General features: G+C 35.7%; 2 protein-coding genes across 3 annotated transcripts in view; one reads left to right on the top strand and one right to left on the bottom strand.

Moving 5' to 3' along the window:
- LOC129001161 (solute carrier family 23 member 1) overlaps positions 1-8941 on the top strand; it is a 49944-nt gene extending 41003 nt beyond the window's left edge. For both annotated transcript variants that reach the window (XM_054428372.1, XM_054428373.1), the window contains exons 12-14: positions 1284-1425; positions 7458-7575; positions 8227-8941. In XM_054428372.1, the coding sequence (XP_054284347.1) occupies positions 1284-1425; positions 7458-7575; positions 8227-8290 (324 nt within the window). In that variant the 3' untranslated portion in view covers positions 8291-8941. The remainder of the gene's footprint in view (positions 1-1283; positions 1426-7457; positions 7576-8226) is intronic.
- Positions 8942-12788: 3847 nt separating this feature from the next.
- Positions 12789-20389, bottom strand: part of LOC128999747 (alpha-amylase 4N-like) — a 67527-nt gene continuing 59926 nt past the window's right edge. The window contains exons 10-11 of the mRNA XM_054426406.1: positions 19756-19868; positions 12789-13079 (exon numbers count right to left, since the gene is read on the bottom strand). Coding sequence (XP_054282381.1) covers positions 12861-13079; positions 19756-19868 — 332 coding nt within the window. The 3' untranslated portion in view covers positions 12789-12860. The remainder of the gene's footprint in view (positions 13080-19755; positions 19869-20389) is intronic.

The raw sequence follows: 20389 nt of genomic DNA, 5'->3' as shown, positions 1-20389 counted from the left end.
TTATGATTGTTTAAAGTTGTAAAGTTTTTTTATAAACACCCTGTATTTATGAATTTCTTTATTGTCTCACAGTTGTTCTTTGTTTACTATTTACATTTTGTATTTGTATGTTCCAAATCTTTACTTGACTTCAGAGTTTATTAAAACCTATCCTTAGGTCAATTCATAATGAGTTTTATTTGCACTTCAGGTTCTTTGGTCAGTGTCCAAGTTTCTGAATCATCACTACTACGGGGATAGTGGTATGGTTTCTTCAACTTTGTTTTATAGAGACCTACTACACCGATTGACGCTTTCATTACTAACCAAAATTTTTTTATGTCAACATACTCACATTGAAACATACAGAAAAAGAAGTATCAACACGTAAACCACTTATATCTTAAACAATTAAGCGATAAGCTGCTGAAAAAATATTTCCCAAATATGAGTTGAAATTTGCAATGCATAAACTAAATACTTACACAGATTACATTTATGACAAAACTTGATTAAACGCAAGTGTTTGAGATGTTTAGTTCAAAATAACACATTTCGTGATAACGCAGATCCTTCACGGTAGGGGAAAACTACCTACATTTTAAAGTGAAATAGTATGTAGGCAAACAACAATATTTTTTTAAACAAACAACTTGTAACATAAACATTTCAATGACAGTTATAAACCAGCTGTTAGTTAAACCAGCATTGAAAATACTTTAAATTGCTAGCGTCGGCTGCTAGACTTAAAAAAAAATAAAACTTAATTTCTAAAAAACTGAAATCCTAAACCAAAATTATGGCTTCGACATTCCCTAGTTCTCAAAATTATCTTTCTTTTAACACAAAAATCATGAAAATCCGTCAAGTGGTTGATTTAGAATCGTGAAATAAAAAAACCCTGTTTCGTTTTAATATTATAGATACTCATAAGGTTAGGGGAAACTCTAGAGCCCCTGGGGTGGAGCAGGTAAGGATTTTTTAGATAAGAATATGTCTTTAGGTTAATTGGGAGTGTGAGCTATCATCATACCAAATTTCAACCCTGCCAGTTTAGTATGTTTTACGTTTACTTGCCATAAACATCCATCCATCCATCCATACATCCAAACTTTGAGACTTATAATATTAGTAGGATTTACAAGATTACCAATACCATAACAGCTTATATAATATGTTTTGATTCCAAGATACCTGATAACTGATACTGTTTTTAAGTATAATGAATATACCGGTACCCACCAATTTCATAATCTTATACTCATGCTAGGCCTATATAATGAAACTCTTGGTTTGTTCTGCAGGTTTTGCCCAAATGGATGGTTGCCAATCCAGGAGCCATCCAGACAGGCAATGAGATCCTGGACAGTGTCCTGACAGTCCTGCTCAGTACAAGTATCCTTGTAGGAGGACTCATTGGCTGCTTCCTGGATAATGTGATTCCTGGTAACTTCTAAAATCTTTAAAATATTATTAGTGCACTTTATAGTATGCATCCAGTTTTTTCCAAACAAGTTAAGATTTTGCTTTTTAGAATACATACTCTCTTAATATGTCCCTTAGTAAATCAAAATAGCAAAGTCAAATTTCAAAAATATTTTACTATTTGTAAAGTAAACTGTATCAGATGTTTATTTTAACACTTGATCACCTAAGGTCTTGTGTAAATCACAGCTGGAAAATTTCAAACAAAAATCTTACTGTTAGAGGTAAATTTTGGAGTCGATAAAAAAGTGTTATGTCGGGGCTTAAAAGCAGACTTATTTCTCATGGAGCATTTTGTATTGCCCTAGACTTATCGTATTGCATTTTGTTAATCAAAGGAGGATTCAAAAATCTTTATACAAAAGCATTACATTTATTGAGAACTAGCTGTACCCGCGGGCTTTGCCCCGTTTAACTTCTTAATTTTCAAGATAAGCTCGTTCGCATGGTTCAATCACGTCCTGGTTGAACTCGTTAGGTCGTTAGGTTGGAGCTCGTTCGCTGCGCTCACTTTACTTCAGGTTAGCTCGTTCGCTACGCTAACTCGCCTCCAGGTTGAAGTTCGTTCGCTACGCTCACTCACCTTTTGGTTACAAATTAGCTGTCATAAATAAAAAAAAAATAATAGTGCTGCACCCTGTTGGTAATCCTCGTAACTTTAATGCTATTGCACATTATAGAACAGAACCAACTTGTTTAATTGAAACAGCTGTTAAGATTCATTAATTCCATTTAAATATGAGTACTTAAAAGGTTAACATGGGAAACTCCAGAGCCACTGGGGCGGAGCCCGAGAGTCCGATCAGAATAAAAACTATTTAGTTTTCCTATTTAATGCCTAAAGAATCAATGTACCAAATTTCAGCCTCCTAGGTAAATGGGAAGTGGGAGAATTAGTGATGAGTGAGTGAGTGAGTCAGTCAGTCAGTGAGGGCTTTGCCTTTTATATATATAGATTATTATAACAAGATCATGTGATTACATGTGTTACTATACAACAGCTGTAGCAGGGTGCTAAGGTGCTCCCCTGACAACTATCAGGAGGTTTGTGTGTAATCCTGGTATCATATAGGGAATATTACCGTAGGTATCATGTTAAGACTTTAGACCCGGGACCGATTTTAATTTTTCATTTTGATGTCCCTAGAAGCCAAAAACACCATCCGTTCAAATTCATATACAGGGTGTCACAAAAAAGTGTGATGGGCTATACAGGACCTGATTCTACATGCAAAAATAAGTCAAAAATGAAGAATAAAAGTTTTTAGATTTCGGCTTAGTTTAGCCGTGATCCGCCATTTTGTTTTTTGGGGAAAATATTTATTATTTCAAAATCCCTTTGAGATATTTTTACGAAACTTGGCAAAATTGTTTAAACTATAGTAAGTAACATTTATAAAAAAAATTATTATTTTAACTTTCCAAATTTCAAAATGGCGGAGGTTTGAATTTTTTAATGCCAAATTTCATGAAAACCGGTACCTAAATCAAAGTCTTGTAAGACACAAAAGTTTTAGTATTTACTATAACAAATCCAACAAAACAAAAATGAATAAAATCGGTTCATAAATAAAGAAGCTGTGTTTATTTTAGTAATTTAGACTGTAATTACTTAATACGTTACATAAACTATTACATTACATTTAATACATTTTAATATTAATAATTTAATTTCAGTCTAAATTACTAAAATAAACACGGCTTCTTTATTTATGAACCGATTTTATTCATTTTTGTTTTGTTGGATTTGTCATAATAAATACTAAAACTTTTGTGTCTTACAAAATTTTGATTTAGGTACCGGTTTTCATGAAATTTGGCATTAAAAAATTCAAACGGCCACCATTTTGAAATTTGGAAAGTTAAAATAATAATTTTTTATAAATGTTACTTACTATAGTTTAAACAATTTTGCCAAGTTTCGTAAAAATATCTATAAGGGATTTTGAAATAATAAATATTTTCCCCAAAAAACAAAATGGCGGATTACGGCTAAACTAAGCCGAAAAAATTTTATTCTTCATTTTTGACTTATTTTTGCATGCAGAATTAGGTCCTGTATAGCCCTAGCCCATCACACTTTTTTGTGACACCCTGTATAAATATATTGTATACCGGGTGTCCAAAACCACCCGTACACCCCTTTAAAAATGAAGGAAACCTTTTCTTACAAACAACTAATAACACAGAACTAGATAAATTGGGCACGGTCGACCAAATGGTGATATTTTCAAATTCAAAATCACACCGGAAGTGGCTTTTTGAGACCGGAAGTTGACTTTTTTTAAATATAAACTACCAATTTTTATTAAAGAATCGGATTCTACGTTAAAAAATACATAGCTTTTATCTAAAACAGTTTTTGAAAAAACTTGTTTTCTACCTCTAATCCCCAAATTAAAGTCAATAATTTTGAGTCATTGTCTGTCAAAGTTACTCAAAACAATAATAGAGAAAAACAAATAACAAAGATTACATAAAGACATATGAAGAATAGAATCAGCTGTTTATTGTAAACACCTTAGTAATTGAGTAACAGCTGGTCTACACATTGCTTAATTTAATTTTTGTTTAAATCATTTGTTTTTACATTTGTACATTTTAATTTAAAAATAAATGATTTTTTAAATAAAATGATACTAAGCAATGTGTAGACCAGCTGTTACTCAATTAATATAATGTTTACAATGAACAGCTGATTCTATTTATCACAGGTCTTTATGTAATCTTTATTATTTGTTTTTCTCTATTATTGTTTCAAGCAACTTTGGCAGATGAATGACCCAAAATTATTGACTTTAATAGGAGAATAGAGGTAGAAAACTAGTTGTTTTCAAAAAATGTTTTATACAAAAGTTATGTATTTTTCAACGTAGAATCCGATTCTGTAATCAAAATTGGTAGCTTACATTTCAAAAAGTCAACTTCCGGTCTGAAAAAGCCACTTCCGGTGTGATTTTGGATTTGAAATTATCACCATTTCGTGGACCGTACCCAATGTAGCTAGTTCTGTATTATTTTTGGTTTCTAAGAAAATGTTTCCATCGTTTTGAAAGGGGTGTACGGGTGGTTTTGGACACCCAGTATACAGGGTGATTGATATAAGTGTGCCAGCCGTTTTATTCGCAAACTATAAGAGATATCAAAAAAAGTTAAATGGTAAGTGCCTTGGATTTTCTATTTAAAAACTTGTAGTTAAGTCAAAAAAATTATTTTAGCCGCCATTTTTCCAATATGGCCGCCAACTTTGATTTTTCTTATAGAACATCCTGTAAATTTATTTTATGATGTATTCTGGTAGAAAATGTGATTTTAAGACGATTTTATTCTTGTGATTTTTTTCATAAACTTAACCGTTTCAAAGATAATAATGGATAAAGTTTTGAAATTTTTGCATGAGAAAGAGTTTCGATACAGGCCTAAGCAAGCATGCCAGCTGTTTTATTCGAAAACCATTCAAAATTTCACAACAAACCATTATTATCTTTGAAACGGTTAGGTTTATGAAAAAATCACAAGAATAAAATCGTCTTAAAATTACATTTTCTACCAGAATACATCATAAAATACAGGGTGTTCCATAAGAAAAATCAAAGTTGTCGGCCATATTGGAAAAATGGCGGCTAAAATAATTTTTTCGACTTTACTACAATTTTTTAATAAAAAAGTCCAAGGCACTTACCATTTAACTTTTTTTGATATCTCTTATGGTTTTCGAATAAAACGGCTGGCACACTTATATCAATCACCCTGTATATTATACAGGGATCACCCTGTACATATACAGGGTGTTTCAGAATTAGTGTCGGATATTTTAGGGTATTATTCCTGGGTAAGAAACATATCCAAATATCATATTTAAACAGTCCGGAAGTCTTTATTTACTCAAACAGCCGCCATTTTGTTTTTTCCCTTTAATATTTTTTTTTAAGAGAATGGTAAAACATACGGAATTGAAATCTTGCACAAACATTTCTGACTACTAGGCAAAGCTACAAAACAATTATGAAAATTTTCCAAATACATAAAACAAAATGGCGGACATTTAACATTTTGTTTCTTAAATAACTCAAAAACCGTTGATTTTATGACAATTTTACAAGTATAACTTTTTTTAGGTAATTTTATTACAAATTGATTGACACCTTAATTTTTACAATTGGACATATATTAACTGAGATATAGCAGTTTTAGTGATACGTGACCACTGGAGGTTAGTTGTAGTGCATGCGGCGCCATGCAGCTAAAGTCTGCCACAACGTATGGCTCCGCATGCACTACAACTAACCTCCAGTGGTCACGTATCACTAAAACTGCTATATCTCAGTTAATATATGTCCAATTGTAAAAATTAAGGTGTCAATCGATTTGTAATAAAATTACCTAAAAAAAGTTATCCTTGTAAAACTGTCATAAAATCAACGGTTTTTGAGTTATTTAAGAAACAAAATGTTAAATGTCCGCCATTTTGTTTTATGTATTTGGAAAATTTTCATAATTTTTTTGTAGCTTTGCCTAGTAGTTAGAAATGTTTGTGCAAGATTTCAATTCCGTATGTTTTACCATTCTCTTTAAAAAAAATATTAAAGGGAAAAAACAAAATGGCGGCTGTTTGAGTAAATAAAGACTTCCGGACTGTTTAAATATGATATTTGGATATGTTTCTTACCCAGGAATAATACCCTAAAATATCCGACACTAATTCTGAAACACCCTGTATATACGAGGCATGTTTTTTTAAGTAAGTTCCGTTTTTAAATTTCTCCGTTCCAGCGCTGCGATTGGCATTTTGGACATTTGCGCTGTGAATGTGCATCTATTGGCAAGCCTGCACAGGAAATTTGGCAAAAATCAGCCGTGTTTACATCCGGTTTTGAGCATTCAAAATGGTGCCGCCAATTGAGACTGCCGCCGTGAATTGCGTGCTGTAATTAGATTTTTAACTGCTTAAGGTGTGAAAGCCATTCAAAAAATTATCGAAAATTTATTTATTGAAATTCATCGAAAAATTATTGAAGTGTATTGCGAGAACATTTAAGAGTGACGGAATGGTACACAAGTGGGTAAGGGTAAGGGCATTTAAAGACGGCCCCACTAACGTTCATGATAAGCAACGCACTGGGTGGCGTCATTACTGTCACTAGTACTCAGTGTGTTGCATAGCAGAACTGGCAAATATTATTCATCTCACCAAGTGAATGTGTATCTGGATGAGTATCTGTTAGAACAGACCTCTCTTTCTCTACTCTCCTTATACGCATAAGATATCTTATTATTAATTGTCCCCTCCTCCCGTTTTCAATATTTCTTCTTTGAGCTTGAGGCATTTTCTGTTCTTCCAACAAAACTGATAAACTGTTTAACTTGGTCTTAACCTACTGAATATTACAAACATTAGTATTTACACCAAACAAGCTAATGAGTTTCTTTTTATAAACTCTGTTTTTGTTTTTAAATTTGTTCTATGTATTTCTTATGGGGAAAACCCGATCTTTGAGAGGGTCTCACACCCTTAAGAGTAGAAATTTTAAAATTCTAAAACCTTATTGCAAAACTTCATATTGAGACGAATCTTTTGACACCTTAATTAAACGTTGAAATTGGTCCACAAATAAGGGAGGAGTCGCGTTAACAAAAAACGGCTTACAGTATAGATTTTTTGTTTCTGGAAGGGCGTGACATAAAAGACACTGAAACTCTCATGATAAATCATCCTATATCGATTTGACTTTTGGTTAAAAAGTCTGCATATGCGACGAATTCAGTAATTTATATCAGTTTCAATATGTTTGTGGCTCATTTCAACTGTCTATTTTCAAAACAAAAATATTCATATGATGACAACTTTAACACATGGATGCGGAATGTCTATATCAATAGTTAAAGATTCTACTGTGTGAAGTAGGATGTATTGTAAACATTTTGGTTGGCTTTTTGTGCGTACAAGAAATCTCTTAAACAAAAATATTATAATTTTTGAGTTTCCTATATAGGTACGCCCAAAGAGAGGGGATTGACTGCATGGGCTGAACAGATGAAGTTGGAGACATCTAGTGGAGAGCATGAATCCAGTACTTATGACTTCCCTGTGGGCATGGGGCTTGTCAAGAGGTGATTGGAATATCTGTTTTGAGAATTTTACACATAATAGCTGGAAGAACTTAAAGTATATCTAAGTTACATTATAGTTGTTTGTTATTCCCCACAAACAAGTCTCATGAGAAATACTTTGAAACTGTCAAGTTATGGTTGGTTTTTAACACAGAATGAAAATTCCCGGACAACATCATGTCTCATCATGTGCCGGGATCATTTCTCATTATGTCTACTATTAAAAGGCCTCGGTCGGGCATTGAGCCAAAGGCGAGTATAACAGTATGAACCAGTATGTTGGTTGTTTATTGATGTTTTTTTTACATTGATAACATTAGTGTCTCAAATAACAATAGTAAAATGTTTCATTAAAGAAAGTTTGTGTCGAACCAGATTTTGCTGAATATCTGTGTGTGTGTGAAAATGTTTAAAATCATTCTACAAAATATCTCAACCCTCCCGCTAGTTGTTAGCTAATAAGTTAGCTATCAAAATGCTTATTAATTTGCTACTATTAACAAACAGCTATTACTGGATGTATTCAACTACTACAGTAGACGGTTCAAGGACAGTTATGGATATAGCATAGAAATTACTTGATCTACCGGTACTTAGATAGAACGCAATAAAGATAAAATTTCAATTACTGAAATATTTCTCACTTTACAGGTGCAAGTGGATGTCATATCTACCATTCATGCCAACCTACAAGTCTGGCCAGTGGTGCAGTTAGTTACATTGTTTACATTGTGCTTTTGCTCTTATGTCTGCCCACGTGAAAGAAACAGGACATTTAAGCTTTTACCTACCCGCCATGTTAAACTTCCCTATCCCAAGCGTGATGTATACAACTTCCTTACTTCTCGAGTGATGTAAAGTTGAAAAAACTCACTCGGTGATGTAATGAAACCCATTTAAATAACATTGAGTGCTTAACTTAAAAAATATACCTCTATGGAGCCAACGACGTTCAACGCTAGAAATCAGCTGTGCGCTTGAATGGTATTGTTATGCTTTTAAGTATTTTCCTAACCTAGCTTTTGTTTGTAAAAGAAGGTTACTGTTACCGTAGACGATGAGGGAAATGAATAATGAAAAATATCGTACGTAACCCCATGTATATTGTCGGGTCAGGTAAAATCTTGTACGTTACACGTTACGCAAGAGCGTGTTTACATCTCTTAGGTGAATTATGCAACTCGCTTCCGCTCGTTGCACAACATTCACCTGCGTGATGTAAAAACGCTCTTACTACTCTTGTAATGTAAATAGCTATTACGTTTGATATGCTGTAAATGATTTCCTTGAGCTATGTATATAAGTATGTTATTATATATATGTTAAACTCAATGTTTAGTGAACATAAAAAAAATTGTGTGTTGAATTGTAAACTGTTAAACCAAGCAACCAATGAGAAAGGCCAAGTGTATGACATACGTGGTAAACCACTAGAGGAAAAATCTAAGTACAGGCCAAAATACTTTAGATACTTCCGACACAAAAAGTTAATTTTCTTTACAATATTTGTGTGCAAAAGAACTTACCGACTACGGTATTACCATTTCAGTCCCTAATTTAAATCAATTCTCAGCCTCGGTAACTATCTAACTAATATAAGTCTATAGTCTAAGTCTACTCTTTATAAGCTCAGGAATTTTTGTAATAAGAGGTCTGTCTAAGTTTACCGATTCCTGTGTGACCTTGAGTGCATATTATGGACTGGTATATCCATTCTTGTCGTATCTACTGGCAGTCTTGGGCTGTGAGAGCTTTCAAACAAAATTGGTCTTCTGTCTTAAAAAAAAAAAAAAAAAAAAAAAACTAAGAGCCGCCTTCAAAATATCCTGTCACACTTCTTGCAAGCCTATCTTTTAAGGAAAACAGTAAGTACAATATGGCAATTTAAAGTCACTTTGAGGGTTTCTCCCATGAAAAAAACATAGAATATAAGAATATTTATTTTCTTAAACATGGTGGGTTTTTTATCCACTTTCTAAAAAATCCTACCCACGGCCTATACACCCCTATATAAATGTTCTATACTATTGTCCAACTCCATAAACATTAGAAATCCCCAAATTCATTCCCTTGTATATTTTCAAAATAGTGCGAGGTTTGCACGAGAACACGGGCGCGATCCCGGCCACGGGCATGCTCTTGCTCCTCACTTCTTGCTTCTCGCTTTTCGTCTCTAATGGTGACGCGGTGAAATGGCAACATCCTTTGCAGAAATCCATGAGTTCCCAGACAGCACATGACATCGATTAGACGTCTAGATCAAGTATACTAAGTTAATATAATGTCCACGTATATATATATATATCTACGTCTATTAGATCTCTGCGTTAAAATGTCAAATGAACATTCAGACGCAGACATCGTATATACATCCATTATATGTTGATATATGTATACATGATGTGTGCGACATAACAGCTAATAGATGTTGTAAAGATGTCATCAAATAATTGTGTTTTACATTCGATGACATCTTTACAACGTCTATTAGCTGTTATGTCGCACACGTCATGTATACATCTATCAACATATAATGGATGTATATACGATGTCTGCGTCTGAATGTTCATTTGACATTTTAACGCAGACATCTAATAGACGTAGATATATATACATCAGATTAGTTTAGTGATCTAAACACAATTAATTTAACTAGCAAACAAAATTATAACCAAACATAGCATTAATTATTGATAAAGAGTTCTCAATTATGTCTATACTTATATTATTTAGTATGCTTACAAAAATATATAATTTAGAATGTATTTTTATATCATTTTATCAACAAAGACGAGTAGTATTAACAAACAATACAGTTTTTCATCTATAAATAATATGCCAGAGGCGTACGTAATTACGCTGCCCCCTCCCCCCTTAATGTAAACATTTGATAATTCTTGAGGTATATATAGGCTACACTATACACTGTACCCAAGTAGCACACATTGATGGCCCAACGTTAGGAAATGGTCAGCACAGTGTTGGGAAATGGTTGGCGGAAATTTTAATGCCTTGCCAACGTAGGCCCTACGGTAACTTGTATTCGTTGGCCCTACAAAGGAAAAAATTGCGATTGGGCGTTTGTTAGATTTAAGTATAAAACATTCTAAAACACATTTTAACATATAAAAATTTATTTATAAGAACACAAATGCTATGGCATTAGAATATAAGACGTTTGGAGAAAACTGGATCTATAATAAATGTAATCAGATGATGTTGTGATACTAGATTTTTAATAGTTGAACAATTGAAGGGGAAAGATTAATTAATCATATAACAATCAATTATAATAACATTACTAATCTAATGGTAATTAAATAATCTATATTCAAATACCGGTATCCTCTCTAACTCCTAGAAAAACAATTCAACTACTTGATGCCTAAACAGATTAACAGAATCATATTATTATATAGGCCTACTGTAGGGCCCTACTGTAGTTTCAAAAATGTTTTAAGTTTTGCGGCCATTGCAACTGTCGGCTACTCTTTGATCAATTGAACGTTGAAAACTCTCAATATCAACAATCACAGATAGCTCAGGGGTAAGGTAAGAGGCTCATAAGTCAAGGGTATCGGGTTCGAGACCCGTCTGGGCAAAAAAAATTCGGTCTGGTTTTTTTTTTCAAAATTTGTTTTTATGAACTATTTAATCAATTTACTCAACTAATAATTATGCTTATCATACTAAATCTTTATTATTTTGTGTTTTTATGTTTATTTTAGGCCCCATGGGAAGGTTTATGCTATCTTTATACATAGATGTCTAATAGACGTATAATTAATGTCTAGGTCAGAATAATAACATCTAATAGACGTCTACACTAAACATAACACACATCTATTAAACGTGGTGACATATAAACGTTGATGAGGTTTATTAGATGTTGAAGTCCAAAGTGATAATATCTAATAGATATCGGCATTAGACATGAGAAACGTCTAATGAACATCTATTATAATTATACAGGACTGTGCTGTATGGGTTCTGGCTATACTTGAGAACCCAAGCCATTTGACATACAACAAAATCACCCTTCCTCCTAATCCCCTTCTCTACCAAAAACATGTCTTTATACTTGCGGTCTTTAACAACTCCTCTGTATAGAACCCTCCCCTGATTATATTGCCATTTTCATCTTTCAAAATATAAGTCACAGGCTTTGTATTCTTAACTTCTGATATTGTAAATAGCTCCCCTGTCCAATTTGGTCTTTTATCCTAATTTATATATCCTTTACTAAACACCCATGTTTATACTTGGAAATCATCACGCTATCACCTACCTAATATCTTGGCTTTTTAACTTGCCTGTTAGAAGTCAACCTCTCGTGCACATATTTACTATTCTTAACACTCACTGGTTAGGCTTCATTCCTATAGACCTATGCACCTTATTATTATATTTTCTAATTAACTTTGGAAGTAAATCCAACCATTTATAACTCCCCTGAGCACTAAATTCCCTATATAACAAATTCTTTACAGTTCTCTGGAACCTTTCCACAATTGCAGCCTTAGTTGTAGTTGGACAATAGTATAGAACATTTATATAGGGGTGCATAGGCCGTGGGTAGGATTTTTATAAGTGGATAAAAAAAACCACCATGTTTTTTTCAAACTATCACCTTTTTCAACGGCAATATCACCCAATGCAATACACTCGCAGGCACAGAAACAATATTCAGCTACCTAAACACAGGACGTGAACCCCAACCTGAACCCCTTAAAGTGGAGGAAGACGAAAATTTAGGAGAGCGTTCAAACGCCTACTAGTAGAGCGAGCTCCCTATCCTCTATCAAAGATTTTGCAAGTTGCCGAACAAATTAGGGCATTCTGTTTGGTTGGTTTTAGTATTTTTTTAGAGCTTAGTTTTAATTGTATTATCATGTTTTATAAACCTTGTGACGCTATATACAGATTTTCTGTGCGAAATAAATAAATTTTGATTTGATTATTTTATCTTTATTGTGCTGTAATATTACAGACAGTCAAGATTTCCTTTTGTCTTTGCTAGTACTTATTATTTATTATAGTACTTATTATTGCCACTCATTCTACACTCATCTCCATTCATACTTGGCTTAAAATACCTACTTTGTATGGTCGCCATTTGATTGAAAAGTATAAAGTAAAGTAAAGTATTTAAAAGTGGGTTTTTTAAGCAGTTTAAATAGTAGTCTGAGGCTAAAATAAAACAAACATCTCAATCTTTTTTCAATTACCGGCATATTTTATTGAGGTAAGGAATGAAATTACTTGTTAATTTCTAAGATTTTTTTTCAGTTACCACCCCCACTTTCAATTTCAACTCCGCTTCCCTTAACTGATTTAACGTGGATTGCCACAACTCCGTCATCAGCAGAATTGTATGGATCGAACTTTGAAATTTTTATCTCTGCTTCTCCTCTTTCATTGACTTTTATTATGTTGCCAGAGCACCCAGTGGATGTGACTGATCCAGAAATTATGTCACAATATTCTCCTTTTGGCAGACATGTCTGAAAGCGATATCAATATTAATTAACATGACAGTATTACCCTATAATACTAGGATGTGGCTGAATTTACAGGCAGTGCAATGATACTGTATCGTTTGGTATACCGTTAAAACCTGCCTTGGTGAGTTAAATACTTTTGCCAGACATACTAGCATCAAATATACTTGGAAAGTGTATTTTACCCATACATAAAACCACAACACTAATTAATGTACACTATTTTAACACAAAATGTAAAAGGAATTTAAACTTGGTTTCAAGGTAAAATTCTGAGCGCTTTAATATTAATTTTGGGAAAGTGCAGTGTGCCTGTCCAAACCTGTTTCATATTCCATCTGTAGTTTCACTGAGAGCCACTGAAGAAACTCATATTAGAGGTACTGTATGTAAACTCTTATGAAAGAACAGGGTTTTGTAAGAGTGCTCTAAATTTTTACAAAACACTTTATTCTGTAAAAAAACTTTCTGGGCTACAAATAGAGCGAAAATCAACTGATTACCGTAGGCTTACTGACTGTGTATTGCGGTGAAAACACTACTGTAGCTTCGCACTATAAAATGTAATGTTTAATATACTGAAAGAATAATAATTAATGTATGTGCATTACTCCTGGAATTCTAGTGGTCTACATGACACAAGCGAAAGTGGTTTTACTCGTAGGATTTAGATCTAAAATGAAGGACTTTTATTTTTTTGAATTAATTGGATTTGATTTTTCATAGCTTTAACCTTAACCTTTAACTTTAACTATAGACCTTAACTTTCGTTAAACATTATCAATGCAAAATTGTGTGTGTACAAAGCATATGTATGTATATTTTACAAGATATATATGCTAAAATCATATATGGTTTGTGTGCAACAACATATGCTGTCAAAGAAATTATAAAATTGCAGTCTTGGGGTGTGTTCACAAAGAAAGCTGGTTACAAGTAACTTACTTTCAGCGTTTGTCCCAAGAGCTTGAGAATTAATGCTGTTGTATGTTCACAACAAACGCTTGCATTTTAAGCTCAGTGTAGTCTCAGCTCTGGTTGAGTCATTATCTTCCTCAACTGATGAAGATGAGTTCTTCATTAAAAATGTAGAATTAAAAATTCTTAGAGGGAAAGTAGGTGTTCATGCAATGAACCGCGGTAGGGATAGGTTCGGGAAATAACACCATCTATTTTCTCAATTGGAATTGGCAAAGTGAGGTTTTTTTTCTTATAAGAGAATGGAGTTAACCACGTTTAATTACATCCTCAAGAGAATTGAAAGTGTTTTAGTAAAGTTTTGGGTGAATTGGCATAAAGCAACCTATCCATGCACCGATGCACCAGAATGAATTTCTGACCAATAATAAAACCTAAAAAATACTCAAAGGGAATTTTTAACACCCTGATGTAGCTGATTAATTATAACTAGTGGTCGTCCTGTGGTCGAAACTCGACCAAAAATAATTAATTTACAGACTTCTCTATTTTCTCCCCACACTGTAAAAAAAAAACATGTGATTGGAATTTCTTCCATTTGTTTTGATTTTCTGTTTACATTTTGTTGTTATTTCGTCACCATCATGGCAACCCATATGGTCTTTGTTAATTTTTTGAAGTTTTCAAATTCATTTTTTGTTCTTATTTGTTAGCCTATTTTAATTTTTAAAAGCATTCTGCACATCTACAGGAAAATATCTTTCCAACAGTATGCGTAGATTTTCCCTGCGATGCACACGAGCTGAGAAAAAAGGTTTTAAAGAAACATGCTTGCCTATTAATATATAGATAGATGCTAATAATATTATGAGATATATTCAATTTTAATTTTCTTGGTAAATCAAGTAAAAGTATGCTTAAGTAAGTAAAAGTTTTATCTAAAATATCCATAAGAATTAATTAATATTGAATTAAATGTGTTGGTCTATCAAATTAATACATATATGTTATATTTGTCCTATTGGTTACGTTATTGAACATTCCAGGAAAAAACCACAATACGTAGGTAAAATATTTTTTTTGGAAATTGGAAGCGCTTGCTAGCCGGTACAAGCTTTGTCTGTGAACGCACAGGCTTGATACTAAAGACGGTGACACACTATCGATCTTTTCCCCGAACAAGACCCCGAACCGAGCAGGGAGAAGGGAGAAGGGAGGTCGAAGGGAGGATGTTCGATAGTGTGTCACGGGTCCGTACACCGATCAAGACGCCGAACAAGACATCAGGCCGAGCAGGGAGACGAGCGCTCTGGAGGCGGTTTTTTGGCGAAAGATCAAAGAAAAGATCGGTCCGATGTACGGTCCGATGTACGATAGTGTGTCACGGTACATTTTTGCCCCGTACATCGTCGCGAGCGCCTCACCGAGCGGCCGCCTGCGCTAGCATTGATAGTTCTGATTTAATATGGCAATTAAACTCTTTAATTGGTAAAATAAATAAATGTTGGGTAATATGTTGCCATTATATATTATAACCATTTAAGATGTAATGTTTGTGGTTTGTTTGGTCAAGGTTTAAAGTGTAGAAACCGTTAAATCAATTATATCAATAATATTAAGGTTGAATAAGTAATTGATGTTGACTTAAATTCTTTCAAAAATAATATAAACATTAATATTATTAAAGGCAATTAAAATGATCATTCTGTAACGTTATTTCAATTAATAAAACCAATAGAAATCAATAGATATAACTAAGCATCCTTTCTAGAATATTTTATTTTTGCGACAAGTTTTCAAAATGCGACTTTTAACAATAATTTTTATGTTATAGAAACTTGTTGTTATAGAAACCTCCGCGCTCTCACTCGCACACACTCTCTATCTCTCTCCAAACTTCCTTTTGCCGCGCTCGGTAGAATTCGTCTAGTCTTGGTCATGTTCGGGGAAATGTTCGGAGTAAAATTTTGCTGATATTTATCTCCCTTCTCCCTTCTCCCTGCTCGGTTCGGGGTCTTGATCGGGGAAAAGATCGATAGTGTGTCACCGCCTTAAAGACGGTGACACACTATCGATCTTTTCCCCGAACAAGACCCCGAACCGAGCAGGGAGAAGGGAGAAGGGAGGTCGAAGGGAGGATGTTCGATAGTGTGTCACGGGTCCGTACACCGATCAAGACGCCGAACAAGACATCAGGCCGAGCAGGGAGACGAGCGCTCTGGAGGCGGTTTTTTGGCGAAAGATCAAAGAAAAGATCGGTCCGATGTACGGTCCGATGTACGATAGTGTGTCACGGTACATTTTTGCCCCGTACATCGTCGCGAGCGCCTCACCGAGCGGCCGCCTGCGCTAGCATTGATAGTTCTGATTTAATATGGCAATTAAACTCTTTAATTGGTAAAATAAATAAATGTTGGGTAATATGTTGCCATTATATATTATAACCATTTAAGATGTAATGTTTGTGGTTTGTTTGGTCAAGGTTTAAAGTGTAGAAACCGTTAAATCAATTATATCAATAATATTAAGGTTGAATAAGTAATTGATGTTGACTTAAATTCTTTCAAAAATAATATAAACATTAATATTATTAAAGGCAATTAAAATGATCATTCTGTAACGTTATTTCAATTAATAAAACCAATAGAAATCAATAGATATAACTAAGCATCCTTTCTAGAATATTTTATTTTTGCGACAAGTTTTCAAAATGCGACTTTTAACAATAATTTTTATGTTATAGAAACTTGTTGTTATAGAAACCTCCGCGCTCTCACTCGCACACACTCTCTATCTCTCTCCAAACTTCCTTTTGCCGCGCTCGGTAGAATTCGTCTAGTCTTGGTCATGTTCGGGGAAATGTTCGGAGTAAAATTTTGCTGATATTTATCTCCCTTCTCCCTTCTCCCTGCTCGGTTCGGGGTCTTGATCGGGGAAAAGATCGATAGTGTGTCACCGCCTTAAAGACGGTGACACACTATCGATCTTTTCCCCGAACAAGACCCCGAACCGAGCAGGGAGAAGGGAGAAGGGAGGTCGAAGGGAGGATGTTCGATAGTGTGTCACGGGTCCGTACACCGATCAAGACGCCGAACAAGACATCAGGCCGAGCAGGGAGACGAGCGCTCTGGAGGCGGTTTTTTGGCGAAAGATCAAAGAAAAGATCGGTCCGATGTACGGTCCGATGTACGATAGTGTGTCACGGTACATTTTTGCCCCGTACATCGTCGCGAGCGCCTCACCGAGCGGCCGCCTGCGCTAGCATTGATAGTTCTGATTTAATATGGCAATTAAACTCTTTAATTGGTAAAATAAATAAATGTTGGGTAATATGTTGCCATTATATATTATAACCATTTAAGATGTAATGTTTGTGGTTTGTTTGGTCAAGGTTTAAAGTGTAGAAACCGTTAAATCAATTATATCAATAATATTAAGGTTGAATAAGTAATTGATGTTGACTTAAATTCTTTCAAAAATAATATAAACATTAATATTATTAAAGGCAATTAAAATGATCATTCTGTAACGTTATTTCAATTAATAAAACCAATAGAAATCAATAGATATAACTAAGCATCCTTTCTAGAATATTTTATTTTTGCGACAAGTTTTCAAAATGCGACTTTTAACAATAATTTTTATGTTATAGAAACTTGTTGTTATAGAAACCTCCGCGCTCTCACTCGCACACACTCTCTATCTCTCTCCAAACTTCCTTTTGCCGCGCTCGGTAGAATTCGTCTAGTCTTGGTCATGTTCGGGGAAATGTTCGGAGTAAAATTTTGCTGATATTTATCTCCCTTCTCCCTTCTCCCTGCTCGGTTCGGGGTCTTGATCGGGGAAAAGATCGATAGTGTGTCACCGCCTTAGATGACTTTTCTCACGCCGGTTTGAGCTTGCAAGCGCTTACCAACAAGCGCTTGTAACCAGCTTTCTTTGTGAACGCACCCTCAAATGAAGACACTTTACTTACTAAAAACCATAAAAAATAAATAGAACCCACAATATTTGTAAATATAGGGTGGGGTGAAGAACTGCTTATTTCAGTGGGAAATTCTGAAGGCTTCAGTTACTAGGGTTGGGGTTAGATAACCTGAAAGGACGTGATTTAAATTTATCCCACTCGGATCATTTGCCATCATGCTGTGGACGAATATTCAACTCACATCGCAATAGAGATGATGTATTTTTAAAATGGCCATTATAATGGTATCAATGTTGGTTCTTGATTGTGAGGCTATTTTCAATCTTTTGGGACCAATAGCTAAGTAAAACATGCGTTATTGTAGCCTACAAACCCCAGACGACGTATTGGTGTGGATAAAGCTAGGCGCCCACCGGGCAACTCAGCGGGTGACGCGGCGCGGCGCGGCGCGGCGCGACGCCGTGGAAAAAAGTTGCCACGTATCCGTGCCATGTTATCTTATGGACTGACGCCCACCTAGCAACCCAGCGGGTGGCGCAACGCGGCGCGGAAAAAACACTTCTTCTCGAATCCGGCAGTGAGAATTCGGTGGAGAATTTCTTCCTCTCGTGTTGCGGCGCCTCCGTTGAGTTGCCTGGTGGGCGCGGGGTAGAGGCACGGAAACGGCGTCTGCCCCTCGTCTGCCGCTCATTCGGGTGTTTTCGGAAAGTATCGTGAGCCCTTCGGGAGTGTTCGGTCCGAATCGAAGTGCACTGTGCATCCCCTCCAAAAGAATAATTCTCAGCGCTGCCCCGCGCTTCCGCTAGAGTTGCTTGGTGGGCGCGAACCCTGGAGAAGCGGACGGAAGTTTTTCTCCGCGTCGCGCCGTGCCGCGCCGCGCCGCGTCACCCGCTGAGTTGCCCGGTGGGCGCCTAGCTTTAGTGTGGTTTCAGCAGGACAGCGCCACGGAATACGTGGAGTGTTTTGCGGGAATACTTTCCAGGGTGGCCACATCACCTAGTGAGGCAATCTGCATTGGTCGGTTGCCTAAAGCTAGGCGCCCACCGGGCAACTCAGCGGGTGACGCGGCGCGGCGCGGCACGGCGCGACGCGGAGAAAAACTTCCGTCCGCTTCTCCAGGGTTCGCGCCCACCAAGCAACTCTAGCGGAAGCGCGGGGCAGCGCTGAGAATTATTCTTTTGGAGGGGATGCACAGTGCACTTCGATTCGGACCCGAACACTCCCGAAGGGCTCACGATACTTTCCGAAAACACCCGAATGAGCGGCAGACGAGGGGCAGACGCCGTTTCCGTGCCTCTACCCCGCGCCCACCAGGCAACTCAACGGAGGCGCCGCAACACGAGAGGAAGAAATTCTCCACCGAATTCTCACTGCCGGATTCGAGAAGAAGTTTTTTTTCCGCGCCGCGTTGCGCCACCCGCTGGGTTGCTAGGTGGGCGTCAGTCCATAAGATAACATGGCACGGATACGTGGCAACTTTTTTCCACGGCGTCGCGCCGCGCCGCGCCGCGCCGCGTCACCCGCTGAGTTGCCCGGTGGGCGCCTAGCTTAATTTTGCCTAATTTTACTCCTATGACTAATTTCTGTGGGGTCATTGGCCTTTGTGTTAAAAAAATATGATTATTTAGAGACTTTTCAATAGCATTAGTATACTAAATATTTGTACTCTAGTATACTATATTTCGTATACTAATTTATTGTGCTGACATAATCATGTTCAATGTTAGACTTCAACACCGCTAAACACCGTTCAACATTCTCCATACAATTTGGATTTAACATAATGTAATACAATTTTTTAAGTTTGGATCTAATTATTTTACCGGTTTTTACCTGGATGGTCTGCTTCATATCGTAGTCCTCAAAGTTGAAAGCCACAAATCCTTGATCTCCTCGACAAAAAGCGATTTGGTTTTTGCCATTGTCCCACCACTGGCGTTTAGTTCCTGCAGAAAGAAAAAAACGAATGAAACGGAGCGATTAAGATAAATGATCAATTCAGTATTTTTTCATGGAGATAGATCACTGATATAGGGAAAACTCTCTTTGCCTAAGAGTGAAAGAGACCCAACTATTTGCAGTTTTTTGATAAGTGATCTACTGCCATAACTGTCATTAACTGTTCATGTAAATATATCAGTGACAGATTTAAGAAAGAATCTTTATTCAAACGATTTTTAGTCACACTGCAGCAAAAACAGCCGTGTTACAATCATGCTTTGGAGGTATAAAAGTAGCTCTTTAACTCCCTAGGATGTAAACAGCCCTGTAGTGGGGTTGTATGGGGTAAAAATTGATTTTTCTAATTTTTGACACTCAAAACATAAATTTCCCTATTTCTTTTCAAACCAATATGAAGAGCTTAAAAAACAAAGCATTATTGTTGTATTGTTGTTTTTGTTCAATAGATAACAAAGTATATTGAAGTGGTTTTGTGCGGTTATTGGTGACGGTACGGAACAAATTT

Source organism: Macrosteles quadrilineatus, unplaced genomic scaffold, assembly GCF_028750875.1.
Source record: "Macrosteles quadrilineatus isolate MER2022 unplaced genomic scaffold, UCM_ALF_1.0 Scaffold_8__2_contigs__length_117827958, whole genome shotgun sequence".
Taxonomy (NCBI): Eukaryota; Metazoa; Arthropoda; class Insecta; order Hemiptera; family Cicadellidae; genus Macrosteles; species Macrosteles quadrilineatus.
Note: the sequence above shows the minus strand (reverse complement) of the source record. Positions and strands in the feature narration are given on the sequence as shown.